We start from the raw sequence: 25,516 nt of genomic DNA, 5'->3' as shown, positions 1-25,516 counted from the left end.
TTCAGTAAATTTAGCATTAGTGTGAGATACAAACAGGCTACGATCATGGCAGAAGAAGGGAAATGTCTACTTCCTACAGGGGACAATTTGAATAACAAGTCCTGGACCAGGACTTGTCAACAAGGCAGTTGCATGCCTTGGACAGAGAAAGAACAGCACATGCTGGAAAGAGAAACTAAGAGTAAACACAGGTATTTTGATGGCCAAGAACAACTGGGCAAAAGTGTCTCATTCTTATCTACAACACAGATAGATCCCCTTTCTGAACTGCTAGAATTGAAACCTCAGGCAGGGTTATTTGACATCTCTCCCTTACACGAACTAGCTCACAAGCAAGGGGAAACCTCTGTTTTCTGGAAAACCTAGCAGGTTGCAAGTAAGACTATTAAATTCCCTATGCTGAACAGTCATGGATAATGACCCATAAATAATTTCTGCAGTGATATTCTTTTCCCTAGGTCAAGACATGTAGAATAAAAAGTTACAGAAACTGAGAAGAGGATGAATCAGTTTCATTAGGGATCTATACTGCAAAGTCTTTGAGACAGTAATATTGTATTCACTGTCTTAAAAATCAGCAAAGCAGTTTTAAATCACCTTCAGACTGGGATGAAGGAACCACTTGGGTTGCACATGAGTGGTTCAAGAAGAAACCCCAATTTTGTAGGAGGAAGGAGAATAAATGGTGTTTGTAATTATCCAAGCTTTTGAAGACCTGGCTACACAGTAAGAAGCATTTGGTGTCAGGGCCTATTTGCTATACCACTGGCAAACTTATCCTAGAGACTCAGTGGACAAAAAAGCATAGCTGATAGCAATGCTGTTTTGACTAAAAAAAGAAAGGTTTTACTACAATGATTTTGTTAAGCAGAGATGAGAAATTAAAAATAGAAAAAGCTGCTGTGCATAAATGCTATCTTTGCTAAATAACAAGCACTGGAAAAAATGATCATTTATTTATTCCTTCTCTTGAAATCTTAGTTGAAGAGCTGCCCACATTACCATAACTTTACTGATAAATCTGAAAGCTCTGGGTTAAAAATTCAATGTACAAGTATTCTCAGCAAATAAAAGAATTTTATTTCAGATTTTCTCAGACTAAGGTTTTGAAGCATCTCAGAGAGGGCAAGTTTGACTTGGCAGCAAACTAGCCATTGAGTCTTTAAGTAACAAATCAGAAAGAGCAATGCACTGGCAGTGTTTAACTCGGGAACATCAAAAGTCTCTGGTCAGACGGGCCCCTCCTTTGGGAGAAACCCCACAGAACTGGAGACCTGCTGTGGCAGCAGCAAAATTCCGATGGATGAGATGCCTTGGGAGCACAAGAAGTTTTGTCTCCACAAGAAATTATTCATGTAGCTCAGTAGCAGAAAAAAACTTCTCTCTGAACCACAGTTTTCTGGTTCCCGTCCAGCCTCCAGCTTGCCACCTGAGGTCTCTTCTCTGCACACAGCCATGCCTGCAACAGCTCCACAGCAGGCAGAGCCTGCCCCTCACCCCGGCTTCCCAGAGAAGGAAAACCCCAGTCGTGGCATTACTCCTCATTTCAGAGAGCAGGTCACAACACTGCCAGCCACCACACCATAGAGGAGGGCACACTGTAGATTCACAGACGGGTTAGGAGGTAAGAACTTCACTGAAGGCTCCTGTGCTTCAACAGGAAGGTTTCCCTGCAGACTGAAGGTAGGCTTTAAGAGCAAACATAATAAAAAAAGGCAGCTCCTACAAAACCAGTCAGGTTCTGTCCAAAACTGTAGGTACGGAAGCCAGTTTTTAAATCAGCTTAGTCTTGGCAGGATTGAAGTCTACATCCACACCCACGTTCAGTTCTACGGTCTTCCCCGTTCTGGAGAGGGATATTAAATATTAAATTAATGCTCTTCTTTCTCTCTAGACTGTCTGCTTCCACAGGGACTTGAAAGGAGATGGTGTCCTACAATGAGACTTCACTGTCTTTATCTCCAGCAACTCTCTCCCTTCCCAGGTTTCCTGCATCCTACAATCTTGGTGTTCCAGTGTGGGCAAGCCAATGTCCTCCTCCTTTGCTTAACCTTGGGGACTGCACACGTTCATTCCACCAGACCTCCTGCATTGCAGACTGAGACTTGGGTAAACCCCTGGAATATAAAACTATGAAAACATTCTTCCATCCATCACCCTTATCTAACAAAGACAGCAGGAATGACATAGAACAATAACATTTTTACTTTACAGCTTACCAAAATAAAATGTTATCCTGAACATATGCATATTTATTTTCTCCACAAACAAGATGCCACAAAAAAGGATCACAACTGACACACATCAATCATATTGCTCAACAGACTCCCATAATGTCCTCAGACATTATGGTAAAAAGCCAATGCGAAAACTTTTAAAGGAAAATAAATAGAAAAACAATCCTCTCTCACCAGGTATGTCCAATATCCTAGGGTTCAAATAAAAAAGCATAAGGCTCTTAACAACAACAACAGTATTAAGAAACAGGAAGAGGCTTCTAGTTAAAGGAATGAGAGGGCTGGAACACCTCTCCTATGAAGAAAGCTGAGAGAGCTGGGGATGTTCAGCCTGGAGAAGAGAAGGCTCTGGGGAGACATCCTTGCGGCCTTTCAGTGCTTAAAGGGGACTTAGACATGGAGAACAACTTTTTGTTCAGTTAGATAATGACAGGACAAGGGGGAATGGTTTTAAACTAAAAGAGGGGAGATTTACATTAGAGGTTAGGAGGAAGATCTTCATTCAGAAGCTGGTGAAGCACTGGAACAGGTTGTCCAGAGAGGTTGTGGATGCCCCACCCTTGGAGATGTTCAAGACCAGGGTGGATGAGGCCCTTGGGCAACCCAATCTAATAGGTAGCATCCCCGCCAAGGCAGGTGGGTTGGAACTAGATTATATTTAAGGTCCCTTCCAACCCCAAATAGTCTATGGTTCTACAATTTCTGCAGCTTTTAAAACTTACAGTATATATTATATCAATACCAACATGATTGACTGCTAATACTGTCATAGGACAATACAATCCATAAATCTGCTCTCATACTCTGCAGCATAGGATCCCTGCATACTCTTCATCTTTCAACTGGAAATTTAGGAAATTCTAGTTTAGTAAACAAGTCCATCGTGAAGACTCCTATCAGGAAAGTAGGACTGCCAAATAGGAGTTTCAAAGGGAAACTCATTCCTTCTTTTCAGGTATGGATCTATTCCAACTGTACAAATAGAAAAGCTATGCTAAGCTGGATGCACTATGCTTTCCCTTCTACAAATGGAGAGGAACAGTCCTGCATATGAAGTTCAATCTGGTGACAACTGGAAGATATGGATCAGAAGCACACATTACACTACCGTATAAGGTTTGAAAAAATGAAAACTTAGAGGAAGTTGGCTGGACAGCTAAACTCAAGAGTCAGACTTAGAGGCAGCCCAAGGAGAAGGGTCGTTACTGTTATGGCCAGAAGTGGAAAAGAAATCAGAAATAGACAAACATATTTTATTTTCTTGCCTATAATTTCTGTTTTCTTTCAGTGAGACTATCAGCTCCTATTTTATACAAAGATTCATGAGAGGCTCAGACCCTGAGAAAAGTCATCAAGAAAGACTGTTTGAAGTGAGAGGTGAAGAGTAAAACAGTGCGCTGTCTTCCTCAAGCCAAAGCCAGAGGCATGGAATTCAGCCCACAAATTAAGTTTCCTATTCATGGGTACATAGGCTCCCGCAGGGTTTACAGCAGCGTGGTGGATAACTCAATGGAGCACAGCTGAGCCCACCCTGCAGCAGCCCACAGGTGGGATGCAGCCATCCCCAGCACGGACCCCGCCTGGCAATGCAGGATGCCCATCCTACTTGGAGCAGCAGACGAGTCTCCTGCCAGCCGTGCATCGCATCTGTCAGGGCCACGCTGATGTCTCAGATTGCCCAGAGTGAGGTGCCCAGTGCAGGTCACTGCCTCAGAGCTGGCAGCTGAAAGGCATCTGGGTGCCCTTCACCATCATCTGGAACAGGAATCAGTGCACAGCCCATGCTGCATCCCTGTACAGAGGCACTTTCATTTATGTTACATCTTAACACAAAAGGTGAGGGCAGCCCAACATTTTCCTTTAATGTTGGATAAGCTTGTGAAATTAGACAGAAATTCTCTAGTAATGGGACATGAGGACATGGATGGGAAGTTGATGGAAAGAAAAGTCCATGTGCTCATCCCAGGGATCCCTTCAGTCTTACAAGCAGGAGAAGACATTGTTCAGAAAACACTAGAAGTGAACAGCCAGCTGCGTGAGAGCAAAATTGAGTTTTGCTAAACTTGGGTTTAGGGAACACTGGCCCATTCTAGAGGATTTTCTCAGTCAACAACCTACACTTCACAGAGAGGTGAGATAATGATCTTGGCTGAGAAATAACTAGAACAATTAGAAAGACATTAAACCAAGAACACAAGTGAAACAATTCCAAAGAGGGAAATACAGCACAAATGCACCATGTCAAAAGTAATTAAGGCCATTTGACAAAGAATGAGAGGAAGGTTTTTCTTTTTCTTTGCTCATTTCAAAGTACTAGGAGACCAGATAACAGCAAAAAGGATGTGGACTGCTTTTACTGGTAATAAGAATCTTGATATAATTGTCATTACTGAAATCTACAGACAATTACACCATTTTAGAACATTAAGAATGAGAAAGTACTGAGTGGGCAAGGAGGCCCAGAAAAAGAGTTCACATTAAAATCCCATCATCTATCATATGGCCAGCAACGATTCAGAACAGGGCCAAAAATTCATGTAGATTACTGTCTGAAGTAAAAAGTTAAAATATCCTTCATGAGATTTTATTACAGACCAGTAAAGAAAAAAAATTAATTAACCTTTAAGTGTTGATCTCCAAGTTATATAAATTAACACTTGCACTATAAGGACAACTTCAACTTGAGAGCAAATGCTGGCTGTCCCATTCAATGACCAAAAAAACATCATTTCATTTTCTAAAAAGGAAAAAATGATTGCTTTTCCATAGATAATGTTTTGCTCCAACATAGGTAAATGCTACTTTAGATTTCAACATAAGGAATAAAAATCTATGAAACATTTGACTGCTGCCTCGTCAGCTAAAGACAACGGGGAGAGATGGAAGTCCCAACCAGCCAGGTAAATATTTGATGCTTCCTAAGGGAATCAACCAAGGGAAATTAGATTAGGAAATTTATCGTAGGAAATGTGGAGGCTTAAAATTAAAAAGAAAAAGTAAAAGGTGACTGGGAATTCTTGAAGAACAGTTTCAGGAATACTACTCCATAAATTGAAGAGGAGAACCACTGCTGCGTTCCCCATCCAGGTCAGCAGTGAAGTGATAAGAGCAGTTACAAAGACTCTAACACTAGGCCACGATGAAATAACAGTCAGTATGAATTCAAAATTAGAAAATGAAGGGCAAGAACAAGAACAAATGACATAACAGTAAAGAAAACTGCATTCGGCATGGCAAAGGACTACTGAGAGGGGTTTTGTTACTGTTGTTTAAATTAGATAATACCAAAATAATTTCCTATGCCCTGTGCAAACGTCAGCTAAGCAGATAATGAATAATTGTTAACAAATACAGAAAGTAAGATGATCAATAATTTATTTTTAATTTTGCTACCATGGAAATATTATTTTCCTTATCACTAAATAAGGATTTTTGGCACGAGCTACCTGAGCTTGAATAAATTGTTTACATCTAGTGAATGTTGTATATCATCCTCCTTAACTTATTCCTGAAGGTCTTTCTGGGCCAATAAAGTTAAATTTTAATACATTTTGAAATATTAGGACATTCAAAAAGACTGAAAAGATAGCAATGTCAGGACAGTATTCAAAAAGGAGAAGTAAGATGATCCACAAAACAACAAGCCAGAAAAATAGCACTGATCTTGGACAAACGCTCGGAAAATTCATTTGGAATTTAATTGACACAGCATTGAAGAATACCAATGTCATTAATATTGGCCAGCCAAGTTTTACAGTAAATAGGTCTTGCTACTCACACATAATTCCTTTTCTTGGTAAATTACAAGTCTGATTGATGCAGATAGCTGTATTGATGTAAGACTCATGCTCGGCTGAGTCCTACATGACATTAAAAATGAGCAGTATAAAATGTCAGCTACACATGTTTTAAATTAACTAAAACCCAGTGAAGGAGAAGCAGTCAGAGTGGTCACTGGGGAACATGGTTGCGGGTGTTGAAGAGGCTCTCCAAGGTGTTGGACTTGGCACTACCTTCATCATCTTTATCTTGATGTATATGAAAATCTCTGATCATATTTGTAGGTGACAAAGCTTGGGAGATTGCTAAGAGCAATCAGGGCTGGGCAATTCGAAAACCAGAAACAAAAGCCATGGCAACCCTGCAGGATCCATCTTAGCCTGGGGTGAACACACTGCTTGGGGGAGGAAATGTGCTGCCCTGTCTGGCTGCGCCCTGTGGTCACAGCTTTGCAAAATCCTCCTGTGCAGGGGGCAGAGCTGCAGCTGGCAGCCATGGGAGGAGCGACGTGCTCCCACCTTGCTCTGCCCTTCAGCCAGCCAGGCTGCACAGGGAAGTCAATGGGAGCAAAACCAGCCTCACCAAAACAAAGCTTCCAAACGAGGAACTGCTTCATGGTTTCACCATGCTTCAGGTGACACAGGTCAAATAACCCCTGCAGGGAGTGACGCAGAGGTCTATCGCAGAGACGTGCAGCTGCCAGGGTCCTCCCCAATGAGGCCACTGCTACCACAGCCACAGGAGACCAGAGAGCAAGGACCCACAGGGAAAACGGCACCTGCCCGTGATGAATGGTGCAGACAGACAGCAGGCTGTCTGGTGCCTGCCTTCTTAAAAACCTCCTAGAAATGGAGCAGTGACAGGTAAACCTCAAAAGTGACAGGAAAACTGGAAAAAATACCTTCAATGGAAGGCTAAAGGAGTTTGGCCTCTTTAATTAGGAAAGGGAAGATTGAATGTTGACTTGATTACCATGTGCAAATACCTTCATGTGAAGACCAGGTTCTAAAGTGCTCTTTAATCTAGAAGATAAAGTATAACGACAGCTGGAAGCTGAAGCATACAAATTTAAATGAGGTACGAATTTTAAACAGTGAGGGTGATTAACCAAATAACTAAAGAACAGCACAGATCCTCTATTCCCTGAATCAAGATTGATGACTTTCTGGAAAATATGTTTAAGCTTTGCTTAGTGAACTCACACACACACAAGGTGACGAGGATCCAATGAGATGCAGGAGGTCAGGTCGGATGGTATAATAGCTCCATCTGGTCTTAAATTCCCGCTACCCATGAATACTGAACAGCAGTTTTATGTCATTCTGTCACGTTCACAAAACAGATTGTAAAGCAAGCAGTAATAAAGTTGTTTTGCACAAGACTTAGGGCTCAAAATAAGGTGTCCAAGACTCCCTGTGCTCCAACACTATTTTCACGTCTCATAAAATCCAGTTCTGCCTTCAGTTCTGAACTGGAACCAAATAACTATTTGGATCAGGTGGTTTGTTGTCTTGTTTTCCTTCCTCCCACTCTGTATTTAAGTCTGTGCAGCATGCAAGAGTCTGTTCCTATAAACCTCCACCCTTTTGTGAAATAACATCAGATCCAAAACTTTCCCAGCATCCTAAACTTTACCAGCCCCACTGGATGGGGCTTTGAGCAATCTGATCTACTGAAATGTATCCCTGCCCATGGCAGGGAGTAGGAACTGAATGATCTTTAAAGTCCCTTCCAACCCAAACCATTCTATGATTCTATGATCTCCTCAAGCACACTGCACTCTGCAATATATTTCAGAAAGCTGAATCGGCTTTAGAAGAGCGTAGGACTTTCTTTTTAAAGAAACATCACTCAAAATGCTTGAAAGGTCTTGGGCTAAAATGAAAGTGAAATAGAGCTGAGCTGTTTGGGCATGCTCCAGAGCAAACAGCAATCATGCTTGTATGCTACTAACAGTTTATTTTTCATATAAGCAGTTGTTCACCAGGGCACTCCAGCAAGATCAGACAGAGCGGCTACACCAGCAAATTACACGACACAAACATTACTGCACGCCGTTTGAATGCTTCTTGCCAGAGTTTGGCTAAACCACCTTTCACCTTCCCATTTGAAGAGCTGGCAGAGGCCAAGAGCCATTCTCAAGGGGCAGTTTGGGTGCAGCCCTGTTGTCTGAGAAGATAAGAGAGGTTAACAGAGTGCATGACAGCAGACTGTGCCAGCTGATCTTGGTGTGGAACAACAGTCTGGACACACTAGAACTCCTACTACAGAGGTAGCCAGAATTTCAGAAACAACCTGAAAAGCCATCGAACTGAACTGGAAACATAAAAAATTAATCATCAGATTGGAGTCTGCTCATGGGTTGGAAATGTGCCCATAATTCACACAAAGAAGTTCAACTCTATGCTAAATACCAATAAAGTGCATTACTTTAAAACAGAAACAGTAAAAACAGTAGCTCCTCTCTCAGAACAAGACCATGAGAATCCTCCCTCATGATCCTGTCCATAAGGAAAATGTATGGGATTGTGATTCTCATTCTTCATTCCCAGGAGCCTGCAGACAACCCGACAGCCTGTGCTCCAAAGGCCTGACCTCTCTGAGGTGCATAAAAAATAAAAATAAAAAAATGAGGTACCCAGAAGCCAAGATTTTATTTTCTTGACCTCCAAAACATTTCTTAAACCTTCTGACAGCTTCATGAAGAGATTTTGTGTTCACCCAACATGCCAGTCACAGAGAAAGCTTTGTCCTCCCCAGAATCCGACTCTGAAAGATGCACAGCTCCACAGCTGTTTCATTTTATGTCATATTCCCAGACTATTCATCTTTCCCTCCGCACACACACTCTCTGCCAAGCACCTTCTGTAACTTCATGTTCCCAAGACCTCCAAGACCCAAGTGTCATAACAGGACACGCTATTAAGAAATCCAGCTTATATACCTCTCTTCCAAACCTTACATTTCAGACAAATTATCATTTGCTATGCCTCTTCAAGAACAACCACTCCCCCAAATTCCCACTGCATCCCCTGGACACTTTTTCCCCCAACCCTGCCCTGCCATCATCCCCTGTCTGGAGAGGCCAATCTCACCTCCAGTATCCGGGTCATGGAAGTTGGGGTCCAGTCCCTTCTCCAGCAGTCTGCAGACCTTCTCCGCATTTAGCATTTGCACGTACTCCATGAACTTCTTCAGATTTGCCTGCAGCCGTGACACCCCAGGAAAACATACAATACATAGTGTTAACACACCGATGGGAAGAAAAAAGCCACCAGAGGAATATCCTCATTCAGGAGACCCAAGGCAACCAGCAAGGATAATGGTGCAGCACCCACTAGAAGCCAGGGCACTTATTCATTCCCAGGTCCCTAAGACTATACGCCCTACAAGGCAAATACCCTCTTCAAGGGTATGCCACAAGTCCACGTGGAATGTGGTCCTTCCTACCCACTCTTCAAGACTGGGGATTGCTGGACCATCCCAAGGAAGCCACCCTCTGCCCACACCACAACGCTCTGCTAATGCACGCTTTCTGTTCACAAACACCACGAGGGCAGGCGCACGTTGTACATGCCTGTGACACAGACACATCACCAGACATCTATCAAGGCATTTGTCAACCATGCAGCACGGTGCTGGCTATGGAAGGTGCAGTGCCAGCCACCCACTAAGCAGCACCAGTGATGGCACAGCACACTTGGGCTTTGTCTGTGTCCTCACTGCAGTGTCACATCTTCTCTTGTAAATCATTTTGAGGCTGTATCATCTGTCTGCCCGTTGAACTTGAAACACTCAAGAAAGATCAAGCTACTCAAACACCGACTATAATTGTACAGTGTAATGGGTATGGCTGTTGCACTCCCTGCTGTGAAATTCTGTTTTATTCTTGGTGTAATTTTCTGTCTTTGGCCAGAGACAATCTTGTTCTCTTGAGGGGACTGAATGCTCAAAAGACTCCTTTAAGTCTGCCTGGCTGTTTGTAGGTTACTGTTTTTTTCCTCTTTTTTTCTCTTTTGGATAGCTATACTTGATGAATATATTCTTTTATTAAATTTCTAGACTCTAGAAATTGCAGCTCTGCCAGGCAGGCAGACAGCACTTGGACAGACTACAACGTGAAAATACTCATTTCCAGTCCAGTTTTTCAGATCTTTGATTGCAGGTTGGTCTTTGTTTGTTTGTTTTTGTTTTTCTTTTAGCTGATTTTAATTAAGCCTTGCAGCAGCCAGTTTTAGGAAAGGAAGTCTAGAAAGTGTCTGACGTTCCAAAAATTGTGTCCAAGCAGCTGAGGGAAGACTTTGGGAAATGCTTTAGCCAACCAGCCAACCTGCAATCAAGAATCAAGCAATAGCTGTAGCTCCTGTGAAACACCACACTGCTGGCCGAACGCTTCTGAGCAGAGTAGATTTTCCACACAGTGAAAAAACTCAAGATTCAACATTTTCCTTTAATTTGACACAGAAGAATGATATCTTTTATGAAACAAAATGAATTCCAAAGTATTTCACTTCAAATTTCATTTTGAAGTTTTTTAGCTGAAAAAAAAAATCTGAAAATACTAAGCACAATGCAGAAACATTTATGATTCTTTTCAACGACTTTCTAAACAAAATTTCATTATGCATTATCTTGTGTAATATTTTGCTCCTGCCAAAGTTTAATTTTCTAAGGGGAAAAGTTAATACTTTTAGAAGCAATTCTACAGAGGACATTGCAAATCCCCAAACTTGGGACCTGTAAAGTTCACCTGTGCTCTATCTCTGGCATGCTGAGGAGACCATGTTAAGAAGTCAGACAGAAAGTATCACCAAGCTGAGACTATCAAAAGATGAGGCAAATTAATGCTGGGCTGTTTACCTGGTTAACCAAATTCTCTCTGTATGTAGTTAGTGTGCAAAGCTAAACATTTTTTGCACGTTTTCTAAGGTTGGCACCACAGACCCATGCCATAAAACAAGCCAGATCACATACGTAAATTTCTTGTCATTTTAGTGCACCACCCCCTGCAACATTAACGCCATCTCATCAGAGATTATTAGCTCAGGCAAAACCTTGCAGCGATGCAGCCCCACAGCACCCATACCAGTACTCAAGCGGCTCACTCCATCTGTCCACAGCGACACCCAGACATGGGCAGGGGTGTCAGTGCCACAGCCATGCATGAGATGAGGCACAGAGCCACAAGCACACATCTGAGTTACAAGGTTGGCTTCCCGTACTGCACTGCTCTCCTGGGGCACAAGGGCAGGAGTAGGTATTACCCAGAGATGTCCAATATCACAGCTGATCCTCTGCTCCCCATACTAATCACTTCACACACCCCAGATGCTCCCTCATGTTCCTCAGAGCCTCTCTAGCCTGGATGGGGTCACCAGGACAGACCCAGCACCATAGCAGGACAGTGCACATGAGTGAGGGAAACAGCTCAAATTGTAAAAAAGAGTTGGTCACCCAAAGCGGAAGGAGCTGGAAATGTGCACCCTTGGCATAACTGATTCCCACAGCACAAACAGGCATGTGCAACTGGCATCAACTGCAGCAGTGCACAAGTGCTGCCCTTCTGATGGCAAGACACCTCCCTGACCCTTGCTACTCGGTGTTGCTTCTCCCCCAGATTCCTTCCTGTTTCATGAGTAACTAAAAGAAAAATCTTTCTCCTGTTTCAGTATTCCATCAGCACAAGTGCAGTAACACTGGAGGAACTCGCAGCCACCTGCCAGCAACAGCACAAACTGAAAACTCCGCGACCACCTCCAGGATGTGATCCCAAAATGCCTATTCTCAACTATCACCCAATTGTGCAGATTGAACCCTGGTCTTTCAACTCCTGTTTGTCCATATGTCCCTTCTCCTTCCAACAGCCATTTAGCAGATAATGCTAACCTAACCCAACAGATGATGCTCCATGCATGGTAAGCCCCAGTACCCAAGAACAGGACTGACAGTCCCAGCAAGATCCTTGCCAACAGAGCTGATTCCATGTCAATGATGAGCCCATGCCCACCCCCGTGGTGCCAGTACCCTCTGCCCATGCACATCCCTTAACCTGCAGCCTTCCCAGGTCCTCTAGGAACAGGAAAGTTTCTTCTGTGAGCTCTCTGCTCAGGCAGACAATGCACCTCTGTGCATGCGACAGTGACTTCTTACAGTTGCACATTTAGGTTGTTACCAAACATCCCAGGTACTAAACTGAACTGCTCTTCAGGTTCTACTACTGACTGTTGTTTACAACCCAGAAGTACATCCTATCCAGACCATCTACATCCATCAGCAGTGTGCTAGTGTATACTTCTACTATTGTAGGTGCTCAGGAAGGTAAAACATATTTTGACACTGGGAAGATGATGCACTATGTCAACTTTTAATGATAGATTCTATATTTAGCAAGATACTGAAGATAAAAGTGCATGAGTAAAAGGAGAATGCAGAAAGAGGCACCTTCACCTCTGGGATGTGCATTCTCCCACTACAGGTGCTTGTTAATCATCAAGGTCCTGTGCACCACACAGGCGCTAATGGGTGACCACATGGAATTTCCGTTTGGGGGAAATCCACTACTATCCTGTCCTTCCAAATGAAGAACAAAGAATGTTCATCTACACAAGATCTCAGATCAAATGTACAGCAAAGCTTCAAAAATAATCTGTCAAGTCCATAGACTTTACCTGTTAAATAATAAATAGAAAAATATTTTCTTCCATTAGTTTATAACTGCTTAGCAGCATGCTCCAGATGTGCATCTTGGTGCCCAAGCTAAGAGTTCACTGCAGTTCACAAACTTAAAAATACAAGGAGAGGACAGAACATAATGTAGCGGCTTCTGATCATCCCTTGCCCAGTTTTGTTCCTCCACTTTCGGTCCTAGACCCTGGAGAACAAGGGTAATACCTAAGAAAACTGAACACAGATAATGAAAAAGACCATTTACTGAGGCATAATTATAGATGTTACAAGAATCACATGTCTAATCACAGGATTAGATGACAGCCTCGCTCCACTTACAAATCTGAAATAAAATATAACGAGGAAACAGACTAATAAAAAGAAAACCGAGATGGCATCTCTGATTTAGTTTACAGCATGACCTTACTGGAAGATGTGTTTGTACAACCAAAGCAGTGAACTGTGTCAGCAGATGGGACAAGCAGACAGGAGCAGGGTCACCTTGCACCATTTCACTGCCAAAAGACAGCAGGTTTGGAACTGTGTGCTTGAGCAGCAAAGCAGCAACCAGAGGGACCCATGTAATTTTGTTACAGGCATGAGGAACAGCAGTATTCACAAGCGTAGCTGCCCAGAGCTTCATATTACTACACAGTTTTCAGTTTCTTATTCTTCACCAATGGAGAGGTACATAATTAAATCAATTGAGCTGTTTTCCAGAATAAAGTTAGAGAAAGACACTGTTTCACTGGAGTTAAAATTTTGCAATGACCACAGAGAGACCACTGTTTCGAAGCACACATACTTGGGAGGCACTCAGCTACTTCCCAGAGAGCTCTCCAGCACTCTGCCAATAGCCAGATCTGAGAAATAACAGAAATCGAATTATGGAAAGGAACAGGATATTACAAATTAAGATGTTTTGGTCAGTGCATACTTCAAACCGTTGCATCAAGATCCAGGCGCTCTTGTCCTTGGCAGCCTCTCACATACCTGGCCATTGCAGACTAATGCCTCCAGCACCAGAATGCCATGTGGGACTCCATGCTCATCCTGGCTGGCTCCAGGATCCCTGGGCAGAGCCTGCAGGACGGTCCCGGAGCCTCTCAAGCAGCCCCAGCTCAGAGGGGGATGCGGGCCCTTGACAGCAGGCAGACATCTGCCCACAGTCTGCGGGGCAGTCTCAGCTTCTTTTGGCGCAGTGGCCCATCCCCAGCAGCGCAGCTGAACGATTCAGCCAGCGTTTGAACCGACACCACACCAGGAACACAGCACAGGGCTGATCGGAGTTTAACAGCTTGAACTGAAATCAGACCCAGGTGGCTCCTGGGAGCCACTCTGCGCCCACTTGCCACCGCAGTCACTCGTGGCAGCCCTAGGCACCACGACACAGGCAGCAGTGCCAAACTAACAGCAACTTCATCCTGGCTTTAATGTCTTTGTTTCAGTAAGAATTCGGTTACGCTAAGGGTATCTCTCTTTGCAAAAATACAGCTGTTAAAACCTGTGTTTGCCATGTGACAGCTTATGCTAAGTCCATACTTCCAAGTATTTAGAAAACTGTATTGATTAAATGGCCCTTCCTCCAATAGTCATGAATTCAAGCATGCTTTTTCTGAATCATTTGAAACCAGAAGCAAAACATACTTGGCTTTGTAAATCAACTCAAAAACTATAAATATGTCACAGCCATATCCCATGCTGGGCACATTATAACCACTTTTCAAAGAAGCAAATGCTGGTATTTACATTTTTCCATGTTGTTTTTTCAGCTTATGGTGCATAGAAAAGCTTTCCTATCAGATTGTTTTTCATTTCAATTTAGCTAGAAACATAGATACTTTCTTTATAATTTGGACTGATTCACTCAAAGCCGAAAGGAGATTTGAGAGCTGGGAGAGTAAGGAGGCTTGCTTTCCTCCCCCAGTTTATGAATAAAATCCTGTCGGGAAAGGAATGAGATCTCATTATTCTAAGAACTTGAGGATTTGGGGCCAGGTTTTGAAAAGTATTAAGGTGACTAGACATGAAGAGAGAGAGCAAATGTCAGACTCCCACAGAAATCAAGGGGAGCTAAGCAGATGCCTAAATCGCTTAGGCAATTTTGAAATCTCACCAGATACTTACTTATTTTCTGTCACTTAAATACCTTTGAGAATTTGTAATGAGAAACACTAATACAAACCAAATCTCCCTTTGTTTAAAAGATCAGTCAGCTTTAAATACAAAAGATATGTACTGATAAATTTACTTTTCTTCTTCTGTGTCCAGTACGTTCCAGGAACATTTATCAAAGTGATAAAGACACTATTTAAAATGTTATTCTGCTTTAATTTTAATTGAATTTCAGCTTCTGCCCAAACACAGTTGGATACAAATCAAAATAATAATATAAAAAAAAAAATCAGAAACCAGTAAAGGCATCACATCCAATTCCCTATACGCAAAAATTAAAACATAAACGTATTTATACAAAGATATCTAACTGCTTAAATAAACACTCATAGTGTATCTTCCCACGAGCAAAAGTACCATATTTAGTGTGAAGATTGTGGTGATTTTCAAATCAGTGTGTTTGAATGGCTATACTAAGAGGCATGAAGGAAACCTTCCTTGGGGAGAAAAAAAGCAAGACACAACAAGAACTTATGCAAATAAAATTAAACTAGCGTATGGCTGCCCCTCGCTGATTTAATGGGCATTTTGTGTCTCTATTTCACAGAATTACAGAATTTTAGGGATTGGAAGGGACCTTGAAAGATCATCTAGTCCAATCCCCCTGCCAGAGCAGGAACACCTAGATCAGGTCACACAGGAACGCGTCCAGGCAGGTTTTGAATTTCTCCAGAGACGGAGACTCCACAACCTCTGGGAAGCCTGTTCCCGTGTTCCCTCACCCTCACTGTGGTTGGACTAGGTGATCTTGGAGGTCTCTCCCAACCTAGATGATTCTGTGATTCTGTAATTCATATTTAAGTGGAACCTCCTATCTTCCAGCTTGTACCCGTTGCCCCTTGTCTTACCATCAGATGTCCAATAGATTTCCCAATGTCTTGGCACGGGCCAGCAGCAGGTGAGAGCAGGGGTTGGACACAAGGGGCTGAGGCAGGTAGGACCCTCCCATCCCAGCACTGGGGCCATTGTGGTCTCTACCAAAACTCTGCAGTGGAGCTTAGCTCACCGCCCCCAGCATCTCCTGCAGGCTGTCCATGAACCCTGCCCTCATTCTGGAAAAGGAGGAGCCCAGTTAGAGGAGACAGGAGCCAAACCTGGCTCTGCCCTTATCCCACCATTGGGAAGCCACTGGGGCTTCTGCTCAAACCTCTGCCACCTCTCCCTTGTGCTTCAGCTCGATTTTCACATCATTACCCAAAACACCCTATGTCAGTAGATGACTGTTGAGCAAGTCTGAGGCGTGTTCACAAAAGCAAGCCTGAGGTTAAGATCAGGAAAGTTCCTGGGGAAGGGACACAGTCCCAGTCATCCTGCTGGGACATTGTGTTCAGCCCATTATCCCTCATTAGCACAAAACCACAAGAAAAATCAACACCCTCCAGAAAATAAAAGCTCATTGAGAGGAAGCTGGTGCAAGGGAACAAGTCTTTCTCTCTTGAATAGAAATGAAAGAAAATAAATGAGATATTCTTCTTGCAGAGAAATTATTCTAACTGTCACTCACTATTCAGCCCAGGCTGGGCACACAGGAAGCCGCACCGCAAGAGTGGAGACAAAACATCCCCTTAACGCCAAGGGCATGCTGATGTTTCCAGCAATTTTAGTATCAAAAAAAGCCTAACCTTTCCTCAGGGCCTGGTTTGCTCCAAACAGCAGCTAAAATTAAGACAAACCATCCACATTTCAGAGCGTGGCAGATGACGCGGGGTCACAGTCACCAGAAGAAGCTGGTCCTCCCTTGCACCAGCCATTTTACAAGTTCTCACCGAGGCAATCAGACAGCAGCAAACAGACATCATGTGCACAGTGCACATGGTGCCCCAGGAGTTCACAGTATCACAGTATCACAGTATCACAGACATCATTGATTCCCACAGAAACATCAGATAATCAATTTCACTGCACACAACAAGAATCTTTAAACATCACCTCCGAGGTTGGCTCAGTGCTTCTCCAAACCCTTTTGAAGCACTCCCAGCATGAATGGGACCAACAGCTTGCAGAGGGTTGCTCTGGCCCAAGGTCCAAGCTGTGGCAGGGGCAAGCACTCAGCAGAGGACTGGGGGCAGCACCTGCTGTCCCACAGGACACACACCTCCATGAGGGATGCTGCAGGTGTGCTGCTCCGAGTGCTGCTGAGGCAGCACGGACTCCAGCCTGCACCAGGTGATACTCAGCTAATGTTACCAGCCAGGCAGAAGGCACAGTGCACATGGTGCCCCAGGAGTTCACAGTATCACAGTATCACAGTATCACAGATTTCTAGGTTGGAAGAGACCTCAAGATCATCGAGTCCAACCTCCGACCTAACACTAAGTACTCCACTAAACCATATCGCTAAGCTCTACATCTAAACGTCTTTTAAAGACCTCCAGGGATGGTGACTCCACCACCTCCCTGGGCAGCCCATTCCAATGCTTAATAACCCTTTCGGTAAAGAAGTACTTCCTAACATCCAACCTAAAACTCCCCTGTCGCAACTTTCGCCCATTCCCCCTCGTCCTGTCACCAGGCACGTAGGAGAACAGACCAACCCCCACCTCTCTACAGCCTCCTTTAAGGTAACTGTAGAGAGCGATGAGGTCGCCCCTGAGCCTCCTCTTCTCCAGGCTGAACAAGCCCAGCTCCCTCAGCCGCTCCTCGTAAGACTTGTTCTCCAGACCCCTCACCAGCTTGGTCGCCCTTCTCTAGACTCTCTCGAGCACCTCCATGTCCTTCCTGTAGCGAGGGGCCCAAAACTGAACACAGCACTCGAGGTGCGGCCTCACCAGAGCCGAGTACAGGGGGCAAAATCACTTCCCTAGACCTGCTGGCCACACTGCTTCTTATACAGGCCAGGATGCCGTTGGCCTTCTTGGCCACCTGGGCACACTGCTGGCTCATATTCAGCCGACTATCAACCAGTACTCCCAGGTCCTTCTCGGCCAGGCAGCTTTCCAACCGCTCATCTCCCGGCCTGTAGCTCTGCTTGGGGTTGTTGCGCCCCAGGTGCAGGACCCGGCACTTGGCCTTGTTGAACTTCATATAGTTGACCTCAGCCCATCAGTCCAGCCTATCCAGATCCTCCTGCAGAGCCTTCCTGCCCTCGAGCAGATCGACACACGCACTTAGCTTGGTGTCATCGGCAAACTTACTGAGGGTGCACTCGATCCCCTCATCGAGATCATCGATAAAGATATTAAAGAGGACTGGCCCCAGTACCGAGCCCTGGGGGACTCCACTAATAACCGGCCTCCAACCAGATTTGACTCCATTCACCACAACTCTCTGGGCCCGGCCATCCAGCCAGTTTCTAACCCAGAGAAGTGTACGCCAGTCCAAGCCCCGAGCAGCCAGTTTCTTGAGGAGAATGTTGTGGGGAACTGTGTCAAAAGCCTTACTGAGGTCAAGGTAAACCACATCCACAGCCTTTCCCTCATCCACCAAGCGCGTCACTTGGTCATAGAAGGAGATCAGGTTCGTCAAGCAGGACCTGCCTTTCATAAACCCATGCTGACTGGGCCTGATCGCCTGCTTGCCCTGCAAGTGCCGCGTGCTAGTGCTGAGTTAGTGCTGTTTTACAGCACCTGCACAGTTGCTTGTCTATTCATGGCAAGTCCTTTCACTGTCCAGCACTTACTGCTGACATTAACGAGTTCCTTTGGCTCTCTAATTGGATTTTCAGGGATATGACAACATTTTAAATAGGAGCGCAAACAGGCTAGCACCATGATACCATAACCTCAATGGAAGCTCCCAGGCTGGTATGCACATGGCTGCTCTACCAGCTACCAAAATGCTGACAGCCCATCTTCTCCTGGAGAATACCACACAGGACAATACACTGATACTCCCTAAAAAGGGCTTAAAGAAGGCAGCTGTGCATGCCACACCAGACTTGGTCACTCCTATACCAAATGCCAGTGGCCCAGCTCTTCCCGAGGTCCTTCACAGCCTGCCCCGGCTGCCTGCCCCCATGCCTCCTCCCAGCATCGCCATGGCCATGGTGGTTGCTCCAATCTCCCAGGTTCATTTGGGGCTAAGACACCCCCCACATCCCACTGCTCCCTGGAGCTGTGCCACCATCCCCTCCACATCACTATGGCCCTGCTCATGCACCAGCACCTAGAGAAAAGCTCGTGGCAGTCACCTGTGGAGCTGCTGCTGGTGTCGGCTGCCAAGCTGATGCTCCCTCACTGCTCCTTCCCCCAGCTGCCTACATACACCCTGTCCCATGCCCATGCCTGGGCTGGCTGTCTTCTCTAATTGTACAATTTGTAGCACATGAAGATCACTGCCTACAGCTAATGCTTCCTATCTACACTGATGTCAGTCATACTGCTAATAATTGCTTTAAATGTGTTGCTTCTTTCCCATTCAAGGTGGTAATACCCCATGTCTTTTGGTAACGCAATGTCCTTTGTGGACATTTTGGTAAATGCCAAGATTTTTCTGCACAGATTTTTCATTTGTAAACATGAACATTTCATTTGTAAACATGAACACAGCTCGAGATCTGCGTTCGGTCGCAGGGCCACGATCTCGTTGCGATCACAGAGACATGGTGGGACAGCTCGCGTGACTGGAACGCTGCCATGGAGGGCTACGTCCTCTTTAGGAAAGACAGGCTGGGGAAGCGAGGGGGTGAGGTTGCCCTTTATGTGAGGGAGCAATTAGTGTGTACCCAGCTCCACCTGAGGGAGGGTGAAGGACAAGTGGAGAGCTTGTGGGTGAGAATTAAGGGGTAGGCTGCTATGGGAGACACGGTTGTGGGGGTGTACTACAGGTCACCAGATCAGGAGAACGTGGTCGATGAGGCCTTCTACAAACAGCTGGTAGTAGCCTCACGATCACGGGCGCTGGTTCTCATGGGGGACTTCAATTACCCAGACATCTGTTGGGCAAGCAACTCAGCCAGGCACGAGCAGTCCAAACGGTTCCTGCAATGCGTTGAAGACAATTTTCTGACTTAGGTGGTGGAGGAGCCGACAAGGCAGGGGGTGCTTCTGTACCTTGTCCTTACGAACAGGGATGGGCTTGTTAGGGATGTGAAGGTTGGGGGCAGCTTGGGATGCAGCGACCACGAAATGGTGGAGTTCAAGATGGAACTTGGTGGAAGAAGTAAGGCTAAAAGCAGGATTGCTGCCCTGGACTTTCGAAGAGCCAACTTCGACCTCTTCCGGGACCTGCTTGGAAGTATCTCCTGGGCTAGGTTGCTAGAAGGCAAGAGTGCTTGTGAGAGCTGGGCTACATTTAAACAGCACTTCTTCCAAGCTCAGGATCGGTGCATCACTAGGAGTAGGAAATCGGGGAAGGGGGGCTTGAAACCTATGTGGATGGGCAAGGAGCTAATCGATAAGATCAAAAGGAAGAGGAAGGTCTATGAAATGTGGAAAAAGGGCCTGTCCTCTTGGGAAGAGTATAGAAATGTTGTCAGGGCCTGCAGGGACGCGACGAGGAAGGCTAAAGCCCACCTAGAGATGAGGCTTGCAAAAGAGATAAAAGATAATAAGAAGGTTTTTTTTAAGTATGTAAACAGTAAAAGGAAGACTAGGGATAATGTAGGTCCCCTGCTGAACGAGGGGGGATGTCCTGGTAACGGGAGATGCCGAGAAGGCAGAGATACTGAATGCTTTCTTTGCTTCAGTCTTTGCTTCAGGAACTCCCCCCCGGCGCTCCTCGACCCTGGTGGGAGGAGAAAGGGGCTGGGAAATGGAGGGCTCCCCCGTGGTTGACCCAAGGGTAGTTGGGGAGCACCTGAGTGGGCTCAACGCACACAAATCCATGGGTCCCAATGGGATGCATCCATGTGTGCTAAGGGAGTTGGCAGAGGTGATCGCCGAACCGCTCTCTATCATCTTTGAAAGGTCCTGGAGAACAGGAGAGGTGCCTGAAGACTGGAGGATAGCCAATGTCACTCCAGTCTTCAAGAAGGGCAAGAAGGAGGATCCAGGAAACTACAGGCCAGTCAGTCTCACCTCTGTCCCTGAAAAGGTGTTGAACAGCTTGTTCTGGATGCCATCTCCAACCAATTGGAAGAGAAGAATGTTATGAGGAGCAGTCAGCATGGATTTACCAAGGGGAAGTCGTGCTCAACCAACCTCATTGCCTTCTATGATGACATCACCAGCTGGGTAGATGGGGGGAGAGCAGTGGATGTCATCTCCCTTGACTTTAGCAAGGCTTTCGATACTGTCTCCCATGACATCCTGATAGCAAAGCTGAGAAAGTGTGGGATAGAGGAGTGGACAGTTAGGCGGGTTGAGAACTGGCTGACTGGCCGAGCTCTGAGGGTGGTGATCGGTGGCACAGAGTCCAGCTGGAGACCTGTGACTAGCGGCGTTCCCCAGGGGTCGGTGCTGGGTCCAGTCTTGTTCAACATCTTCATCGACGACCTTGATGAGGGAATAGTGTCTGCCCTCAGCAAGTACGCCGATGACACGAAGCTGGGAGGAGTGGCTGACACACCAGAAGGCTGTGCCGCCATTCAGCGAGACCTAGACCGGCTGGAGAGATGGGCAGGAAGAAACCAAATGAGGTTTAATAAGAGCAAGTGTAGAGTCCTGCACCTGGGAAGGAACAACCGGACTTATCAGTACAGGCTGGGGGACGACCTGCTGGAGAGGAGCTCTGTGGAGAAGGACCTGGGGGTCCTGGTGGACGACAGGTTGACCATGAGCCAGCAGTGTGCCCTGGTGGCCAAGAAGACCAACAGGATCCTGGCATGCATTAAAAGGAGCATGGCCAGCAGGTCAAGGGAGGTGATCCTCCCCCTCTACTCCGCCCTGGCCAGGCCTCACCTGGAGTACTGTGTCCAGTTCTGGGCTCCCCGGTCCAAAAAAGACAGGGAACTCCTGGAAAGAGTCCAGCGGAGGGCCACAAAGATGATATCGGGCCTGGAGCATCTCCCCTTTGAGGAAAGGCTGAGAGACCTGGGCCTGTTCAGCCTGGAGAAGAGAAGACTGAGAGGGGATCTTATCAATGTGTATAAATACCTGAGGTGTGGGAGACGGAGGGATTTGGCCAACCTCTTCTCAGTGGTTTGTGGGGACAGGACAAGGGGCAATGGCCACAAGATAGAGCACAGAAAGTTCCGCACCAACATGCAAAAGAACTTCTTCACGGTGAGGGTGACAGAGCACTGGAACAGGCTGCCCAGGGAGGTTGTGGGGTCTCCTTCTCTGGAGATATTCAAGGCCCGTCTGGACGCCTACCTGGGCAGCCTGCTCTAAGAAGCCTGCTTTGGCAGGGGGGTTGGACCCGATGATCTTTCGAGGTCCCTTCCAACCCCTTCAATTCTGTGATTCTGTGATGTTGGGACTGTCCTTTTATCACATGCATTTTTTTGCGCTCCCATTCAAAGTTGTCTACTGCAATTCAGTGAGGAAAAAAAATCTATTATAAGTGTCACTGCCTTCAGATCCCAAAAGGTATAAGAAATTAAAGCTGACTGACTGATTTTACCAAGTTACCTTGTTATTGCTGCAAGTCCAAGAAATCAGCTTCCCCACTTCTTAGAACAAGTCGCCTGCCATGCAAAAGGAGTTGCTTTTTTTTTAAGTGTCAGTTAAGACTCATACATCAAGAGCATTTAAAGTTTCAAGTAGGATATCCTGTTACCTACAATGAGACTCTAAACTCTGAATGTTTTTGTACTTTACTCTCATTCAGATGAGCCTGTTAGCCACAGGTCTCAAGATTTCACATATACCACAGCCTGAGGCACAGTCCCACCATCCCATCAGACCTAAATCTAATTCCTCACAGCACTTTAAATTACTGCATCTGAGGGAAGACAAAAAAAAAAAAAAAAAAAAAAAAAACCATACAAACAAAAAAACCCAATCCCACCAGTAAATCACTACCCAAGAGATTAGGCCTCACTACAAATAATATGGAAACAATTCCATCCTCATGCTTCAAGACACATGCATGGTCTGCACCATTCCACACAGAGATCGGTGCTATGCATCTGCTTTCCCAGCAGAATGCATCAGCCCCTAGGAGCACTGAAAGCAGAAGAGACACCCACAACAGCCCACTCATATCCATAAGAGTAACTTGTACACGCCTGCAGTTGTGGACGGGTCAACCACTCCAAGCTGGCCCAACAAAACCTCCTTGCTACAGGGATGATCCCCCCACCCCAGCCCTGCCTCGCTGCCAGCCCCCTGAGCATCCCTGCATAGGGTCAGTGTCATAGCACTGGATTGACCAGTCTCGCCGGCAGCACCTGGCACAGAAGAAGCAGCAGGCAGTACCATGCTCTTCACTCTAGGTGTGGGGTCCCCAGCAGCTTGCCAGATTTCTCTCCGCTCAGTCAGCCACCTCCCTAAAGAGGAGCCCATGTCCCCGCTTGCTTTGTGCCTCTCTCATCCTCCAGCCACCCGCAGGGAGGCTTGCACAGGCTCTCCGCTCTCGCCCTCTCCCAGCAATCAGTGCCGAGCTGCACCATGCAGTTAGTCACGCTGCTGCTGTTGGCTGTCAGCACCATCATTGCCCCAGTGAGCAGCTGGCACAAGCATGTCTCCTGCTCACCCACCCCCTGCACCGCAGCCCTACAGGAGCAGCCCCAGGGCAGCACCAGGGCTCCTCTGCCATCCCCATGAGCTTCACGGCCCACGGTGCCCGTGGGCTCCTGGAAAATACCAGCCAAGGGAAACATGCATCAGCACCCTCTTGATGGAAATAAAAGGGGAGCACAGATGTAAGATTTCATTTGGATGCCATATTTTAGCAGCAAAAGACAGCTTAAAAAGCATAGAAACAACATGAAGGAGATTTGTTATTTTAAGCAGACATTAAAGCAGAGAGGTTACGTGAATATTTAATAAAGCTTATTTATGGCTACTATACAGTCTTAGGGGATGTCCTCAGATGCTGCCGTTTAGGTCTCCCTGCCACAGGCATCTGCAGCCCTCCCTCTAGGAAATGCAGTCTCCCACTGGCAAAGCTCAGAAGTGATTCATGTTTCCTGGCGCCAGGGAGATGCTGAGAGCTTTCCAGATTTGCTGCCTGGATATTCTTATGCCACTAGACAGAAACCTCATGACTTTAATCTTTGTGAGTCAAATTCAAACTCTAGTAGCGTTTTGTTTCTCATTTCTGCAGCTCTGCTAAAGGAAGACAGAGGACCTGTTTCTTCCCATGAGGAAGATTTTAACCTTTACAGTAGGTCAAGTCCTTTGGGAGAAAGTTTTGTTCCCTCTGTGTTACGCCTGTAGCTCCACCGTACTCAGCTCTTGCTGCTGTACATGTTAACTGAAAACTTGCAACCCTCTTCTGCCTCTCTTACAGAGCACGTGTGAGCAGGAGCAAGGCACCAGCCTGCAGACCTGCAGCAGGAGCAACGCACAGCAGCCCTATGCAAAGGGGCTGAGCAGGCTGCTGGGAAGGCTGAGGAGGAAGCAGAGAGCTCAGGCACACAGCCAGCATTGCTGAGACCTGGTCACCTCCTCTGTGTTTCCTGGAACAGCTGGCTTTCAGAGGAAAGCGGCTAAGCACTACAGCTGACAGTCTGGCAACTGTGCACATCGAGTCAGAGGGCAAAACAAAAATAGTCAGGAAGCCAGCCATACCTCACAGTGGAGCTGTAGCTCTGTACAGCCACAAGGGACCCAGCAGGGAGCCCTGGGGATCTCACCCTGTCCTCCATCCTCCTTAAACAAGAACTCTAAAGCCTCCTTGCACTTTCCTTCGTGCACAGGCCACACCCAGGATCTCTTCCGTGGCATTGCTCCCTGCCCTGAGCCCCACTTCTCTGTGAACTCTCCCAGAAAACAGGCAAAGTTTGACGGTCACTGAGGGTGTCCCCACACCACACAGCTATGCAAATGCTGCCAAGCATGTTAGAGCCACTGGGCTGCGTGAGGGCCAGCTGTGCTGCTGGAGCCCACCTCTCTCCTCCTGCCTGTGGTTTCCCATCTGCCACTGGTCCTGGCCTCCAGGGAACCAACACAGTCCCCACAGGCCATGGGCAGTCTCAAGGTACAATTATTAATGGCAACAGAAATCCTTTGATGGTCCCAGACCTCTCCACAGTTACTGTTTTAGGTACTTAGACAAGAAATGACATCATGGAACCACTGCAGCTTTCTGGTAAAGTGCAATGCAACAGAACATCCAGCTACCGTCTGCTCAGGGCCCAGTGACCATCAGCATCCCTGACTCTGCAGCACCTGCAGGTGGTACTGGGTTGGGGGTCTCTGTCCACAGAGCCTGGAGAGCTGGGGGTTCGGGGGGGAGGGAAGGGGCACTTTCCCTCCCAGAAAACACTTAAGCATGCAAAAAGCACCATCCTTACTGCACTCACTGTCCTTCAAACATCTGGAAGACCCAATCAATTCCTGCACTGCTAATTTTTACACATTCCTCGATCACTGCCCACAACCCCTGGATGCAGTAGACCAAGAACACTCTCCACACAAGGATTGAACCATGCGTGGGTTAAAGCCGGGGACAAGGCAATGGCCTGCATGCAAGGCGAAGGCGTGCAGCAGCCTCTGGCAGGGGGAGGGAAAGGCATACTCCTCAATGCACACTATTGTACTCCCCAGGCATTTAGTCACTTACCCAGGCCAGCAAAGTTTCTCTTGAACTGCCCCATTGTGTGTACCTCTGCCTTACCACCCTGTGGAAAGCTGGCCCCAAGATCTCCAGCAGAGATGAGCCCAACTAGA

General features: G+C 46.3%; 1 protein-coding gene across 4 annotated transcripts in view; it reads right to left on the bottom strand.

Annotated features, from left to right (window-relative positions):
* The window catches only part of SHANK3 (SH3 and multiple ankyrin repeat domains 3), a 390,143-nt gene that overhangs the window by 303,356 nt on the left and 61,271 nt on the right, over nucleotides 1-25,516 (bottom strand). For all 4 annotated transcript variants that reach the window (XM_066992893.1, XM_066992848.1, XM_066992765.1 and 1 more), the window contains exon 6: nucleotides 9,113-9,221. In XM_066992893.1, coding sequence (XP_066848994.1) covers nucleotides 9,113-9,221 — 109 coding nt within the window. The remainder of the gene's footprint in view (nucleotides 1-9,112; nucleotides 9,222-25,516) is intronic.

The sequence above is a fragment of the Anser cygnoides genome, chromosome 1, assembly GCF_040182565.1.
Source record: "Anser cygnoides isolate HZ-2024a breed goose chromosome 1, Taihu_goose_T2T_genome, whole genome shotgun sequence".
Classification (NCBI taxonomy): domain Eukaryota; kingdom Metazoa; phylum Chordata; class Aves; order Anseriformes; family Anatidae; genus Anser; species Anser cygnoides.
The sequence above is the reverse complement of the archived record's forward strand: the minus strand, read 5'-3'. Positions and strand labels throughout refer to the sequence as shown.